This window comes from Hermetia illucens, chromosome 2 (assembly GCF_905115235.1).
Source record: "Hermetia illucens chromosome 2, iHerIll2.2.curated.20191125, whole genome shotgun sequence".
NCBI lineage: Eukaryota > Metazoa > Arthropoda > Insecta > Diptera > Stratiomyidae > Hermetia > Hermetia illucens.
Window position 1 is genome coordinate 167,089,442 of NC_051850.1, and position 5,726 is coordinate 167,095,167.

The window sequence follows — 5,726 nt, forward strand, 5'->3', positions numbered from 1 at the left end:
CTTCCCAGGAGACGATATCTGGGATCCGCCAGAGCTAGTCGCTAGACTGATGAAGTACTGTGAGAAGAGGGCGTTACCACTTCTTCTCGGCTGCGATGCCGGCCCCATCACGAAGTCTGGGGAAGCAGCACCAATAGAAAAGATGAGTACCTTCTTGAATTTATTCTTAGCAATGAATTAGAAATATACAACATAGGGAACACTCTAATATTTGTGACCAGCCATAGACAGGAGGTACCAGACATAACTCTAGGAAAAACTTTAACGAACGGGCTGGTCTGGAGTTGGGGGCCCCGGATGAGCCATCTATATTTGATCACAGAATAATAAGATTCGACACTGAGGGTAACTCCGAAATAAAAGGAATAATAAGCAATCCCTGGAGATGGACTGGGAATCGTATGCAACGAACCTGAGCAACAATATGGCCCACCTTCAAGGGGGCGGTGACATCAGGAGCAAATTGGAACTAGAAACAGTGGTGGAAAATCTCGACGCAGTCGTCATTGACGGATATGAGGATAGCTGTCCGGCTAAGGCAGTTATGGTGGAACAAGAACCTGGTCAGAATGAGAAAAGAGGCACAGAAACTGTTCAACTGGGCAAAACAAACCGGGGACTGGCCGAGGTACAAAAATGCACTGACTGTGTATAACAACGCAATCAGGGAATCAAAACGGAACCGCTTGTGGGAATTTTGTTGAAGGGATCGAACAGATCACAGAAACAACCAGGCTTTACAAGGCTGCAGCCAAAGACAGGGCAATATTCTCTGTCTGTTTGAAGAAGAAAGATGGGACATTTACCGAGAATGAGAAGGACGCAGTAGACCTAATTCTCAGAACTCATTCTCCGGGGTCCTACCCTACGGTGGTAGGCGAAAACATTCTGCCTGACACCCCAAAAACGAATAAAATGGGAAGAAGGGAGAACTAGAAACTAGCAGGTGGGCAGTGGGAAATTTTAAACCACTGGAATCACCCGGAGTAGGTGGCATTTTCTCAGCACTAATCCAGAGAGGCCTAGAAATCATCTTAGAGTCTCTTATGAGGCTGGTAACGGCCAGCATAGTCCTGCGATATATACTAAGGGCATGGAGACGGGCAAAAGTGGTCTTTATTTCGAAAGCGGGTAAGAAGGATCTTTTTCACAATAAATCTTCCAGACCAATTTGCCTAACATCGTTCGTACTCAAAACGGTGGAGAAGGTCATAGACAACTATATTAGAACTAGCGTTCTAAAGCGTAATCCCCCACATCAGTGGCAACACGCTTACCGGGCGGGACGGTCAACTGAAACTCCTCTCTTGGATATCGAAGGAGCATTCGATAATACATCGCACACAGAGATACAAGATGGCTTGAGCCGCAAGAGAGTGGACAAAACGCTGTAAATTCTATTGTCATGAGTACTACTCAATTTTGTCCACAGGACGGGGTACTATCGCCGCTTATGTGGAGTATGGTAGTCAACGAACTCCTGGACGTGCTAACAAATACTGGACTACAAGTCCAGGGTTACGCGGATGACATTAATCTGTAGGGGCAAATATAGAGATACCCTATGTGATAGAATCCAAACTGGACTAAGGGTTACTAGTGCCTGGTGCAAGAAGGTGGGACTACGAATCAATCCAGCGAAAACCACCACAGTAACATCCACTAGGAAACTTAAGTTTGATCACCTGAGAGCCATGAGGTTACATGACATGGAGGTAAAACGAGAAACACAGGTCAAATATTTGGGAATTATACTAGACCATGTCGGAAAAAGTTGTCGGAAAGCTACGAGGGCCGTGATGACTTCTAGGTCCATAGCAGGAAAAAATGGGGTTGCAGCCCAAAGATACTACTTTGGATACACACTGTAATAGTAAGGCCAATGATTACCTATGGGGCGGTAATCTGGGTCGCAAGAATTGAATTCAGCACACAAGTCAGGGAGTTACACAAACTCCAAAGACTTGCTTGCTTGTCTATCAGTGGGGCAATGAGCACATGCCCAACGGCATTCGTTGAGGTCCTTCTGGGATTAGCCCCTCTCCATCTGTATATACAAATGTAAACAAGGAGGGTAATATTCAGGATGGCCGGGAGTATCAGTGAGGCACGGAGCTGCCTAAACCGAAGGAAGATTGATATTCTTTCTAGGCGGTATCCCGAACTACCAAGGGATAACATGACAAGGAGGTTTCACTTCGATAAGAAGTTTGAAACACGTTTGGGTAACAAGGCAAACTGGGAGAGCGTGGCTGTGACATACGGTTTAAATCAGCAGAGGGAGCGGGTGCCGGTGTCATTGGTTCAAGGAAAATGTACTTTGAGCCAATGAGTAGGCACACTAACATATTCCAGGCGGAAATATACGCTACAAACAGATGTGCCTCCTTTAATCTCCAAAGGAACTATAGGGGCAAAACATTGTTATTCTCATCGACAGCCAGGCAGCGATCAAGGTATAGGAATGACTTGAGAGACTGAATACGTTCGGCTCGTTCAACAAGTTTGGATATTCCAGGTTCCAGGCCATGTTGGGTTGGAAGGCAATGAGGCAGCGAACGAACTAGCCAAGAAGGGAGCAGGGACGCCTTTACACGGGCCAAGACCCTTCTGTGGAATCGTAAACGGGTTCATTGCTATTATATTAGGAAATGAAGAGGAACGGTTGAGGGAACTATACTGGGCGGGCCTACCAGGAATGAAACCTCTATACAGGTCCTGGGACAGTGTCCGGCATTTGTGCAAAGTAGGTCAAGGCATTTAAGAGAAAACTCACCAGATGCAAAGTTGAAAGATCTGGAAATAGGGAATATTCTAAAATTATAGGACGCGGTCCGACTTCCCGTTAACAGAATAATAATAAATGGGAAGGAGGAATGGGGTTCTGGAATTGAAGCTGATTTCTAATAAGGCCATTCGTTAGATTTCGTAGGCAAAAACTGGAAAGTTTACCGAAAAAGACCGTTCTGAATTTAGCACCAAATCACCTGGCCTCGTTATATTGGGAAAAGTCCTAAAATATTTGATTTTCATTTAATTAACAACAACAACGGTAGGTTGTAGATTTGTGTCCTCTATAGTGAAACTGAAGTGAAATATACATAGTCGATTTTTGTAAATTAATAGAAGGGAGAACACAGATAATTAATCTTTTACGTGATATTTATTTTCTTTTAACTTTTCTTCAGGTATTCTACTTATAACTAACGTTTTATACATCGTTATATGTTTTACTTCTTACGATTCAATTTTAAACTTATTATTGCACAATTGTGTTGAACATTCAATAATTTTTATCTTTAAAATAATATCTTCGTCTCTTTGGTTTCCTCGTTATTGCCAAGATACACTATCATCCATTTGAATTTTTATAAGAACTTTCTACTGGTTATGTTGGAGACTATAGTTATCATGATTGCGTTACTTTTCGTCGGATCTATATTCAACATAATATCTACACTGAATTAAGGATAATATCACAATATTCAAATTTAACCAACAAGCTTACGATGGTTTTTACTCTTCACCAAAATAATTTGTCTATAAACATTCTAAAAAATAAGATCACTTTCGTCGTTGAATATGTGCTGAAGGATCAGTTTGGTCGGAATCCTTATCCTGATGAGCAGTCATATGTCTTGTTAGGTGATGCCGTTCACGGAAACTTTCATTACACACTGGACATTTGAGTTTTTCTTCCCTTTTCCTCCGGTTCGGGTCCGAAGCCACCTCACTTTTATGATGGGATCTCATATGGTAGACAAGATCACTCGTCATCCGGAAGCTTATGTTACATTTAGCGCATACATTTTGGGCCGTCATTGTAAAGGTTGTAGCAATAGTTGGTTGAATGAGCGTTGAAAGGATCGCTGCTGCAGCTGGGTTTCGTACAATTCCTGTGATATCTGGTTGCGGAGCGAAAGGATGGCCAGGTGCTGCGAATGGGAATCCACTAGGAGGAATATAGGAGTGAAGTAGTTCCGGAGGCGAGTTGGGGTTACTCAACGGTCGATACATCAACTGCTGCTTGATTCGATGGTTTTGGGCAGCCAGAGCCTGAACTGGTCCAACAGTGTGGAAGGCTCCGTTGAATTGATATTCTGGTCGAAATGTATTGTAAAATCCATTTGGCCTTGGTGGAGTAGTTGATATCGGCGGACTCATTGATGGACAACTCATCTGATCTGGACTTAAAGGCGGAGGAACTGGTGACTCTATGCCTCCTTGGGTGACTTTAGTAAATGCGCTTCTTGGAGTTTCGACATCGGGAAGAATCGTTGGATCATCATAAATTCGAGGTGATCTGACACTAATTTGAGGATATCTTTTTATTTCAGCGTTGTTGAATAGCTCTGGACTAATTCCTCGATGAGGTTCAGGCCGTGGTGAAAGATCAGTAGCTACAAATTTTTCAGGTCCATCCAGCCTTGGTTGCTTTTCCAACTTTCTCTGGCGCATCCGGTCATCAGGCATCATCAGGAATGCAACATCAAAAGATCGCTTCAGGTTGGTTTTTGTCGACGCAGTCATTTCACTGTTTGGGGAAATTATTTTGGGATCGGTATTACGTTGTTGACTTGCAATGTCCATTGTCATTTCCGCAAGGATTAACACAGTTCACAGAACTCAAACGCTTTCTCAAATTACACACTTTAAACACCGTTGCGGGTACACGAAATAATTTGATATTTCTGCTCTAAGAAGTTCAGAATCGAACCAACCAATAAGTTCCAATTTAAACTGTAATTTGAAAACAGCCCGTTACTCCACTATTACTCGCACGAAGTCCTCATTTAAACTGCGATCACGCGGCAATCTGTTCCTCCTTAAGTAGAGTTTTTCCGAAGGGTTTTCATCCCTAAAACTTTCACGAACCCTCTCTTTCCCATTATATACAAGCCAATAATCCAATCGAATGTACATGCCAGGATGCCTTACCCAACCACTCCATGATTCTGCCATGAAAAACTTTCTACTTTATACTGTGGAAATACATATGAAGCATTTTTCCCGCCCATCTGCTTTCTCAGTTACAAGCATATTTTTGAACAGATACACTTTTAATGAAACAGTCCTCCTCCTACATTGTGTCAAGGACGCGAACATAAGGACTCTCTTTTGTACTGTGTCGGGTTTTCATTGGGGTGGAGCCGGATTTTTGCCACACCACTCTCGCACTGAAGATAGCTATGTACGTCGCTGAAGTTTCTTCTATAGCTTTCCTCGTTTTTCTGAAGGGTCGAACCACATGGGCGGTCCTGTATCCTAGATTGGACTTATTTTCTTTGCCGGGCCGTTTTTCAGGATGAACTGAGACAGAGAATGTGTGTTGGCATTATATTGTGAGCGAGTACTTATGGCAGGTTTTCATGGTTCTTGAAAGTATGTTTTTGGTGGATAGCGACAATGTGTTGGTATCGTTAAGAGGACAACTGCGGGTGGGGTGAGTTTTTCTTATACAGAGCTTTGCTGTTACTGGGATGCAAAAGCTTGAGTAGAAGATAATTGAAATCGCATGGGATGTAGAGTTATTTGGAAGTCGGTCTATTGCGGAAGTGTTACTTTATTACTTAATCATACCATATATTATCACCTCCTCCTATATTTTGTTGGATGTGTTATGCACGATGCATTATAGTCACAAAAGATTGAGGTGAGAGTGAAAACAATCACAGTAGTAAGTACCCAAGGATTTGTAATGTTAATACGGTGTAACTCGCTCATAA

At 42.7% G+C, this 5,726-nt stretch overlaps 1 protein-coding gene across 1 annotated transcript; it reads right to left on the bottom strand.

Moving 5' to 3' along the window:
- Window positions 1-3,144: 3,144 nt before the first annotated feature.
- LOC119649222 lies at window positions 3,145-4,786 on the bottom strand. Its single transcript, XM_038051281.1, has one exon. It carries the CDS (start codon window positions 4,594-4,596, stop codon window positions 3,565-3,567), a length of 1,032 nt encoding a protein of 343 aa, XP_037907209.1. The 5' UTR covers window positions 4,597-4,786; the 3' UTR covers window positions 3,145-3,564.
- Between the last annotated feature and the right edge of the window lie 940 nt (window positions 4,787-5,726).

What these genes read in the sequence shown, in the direction of transcription:
- LOC119649222 (XM_038051281.1), bottom strand. Translation starts at nt 4,596, where the DNA reads ATGACAATGGACATTGCAAGTCAACAACGTAATACCGATCCCAAAATA.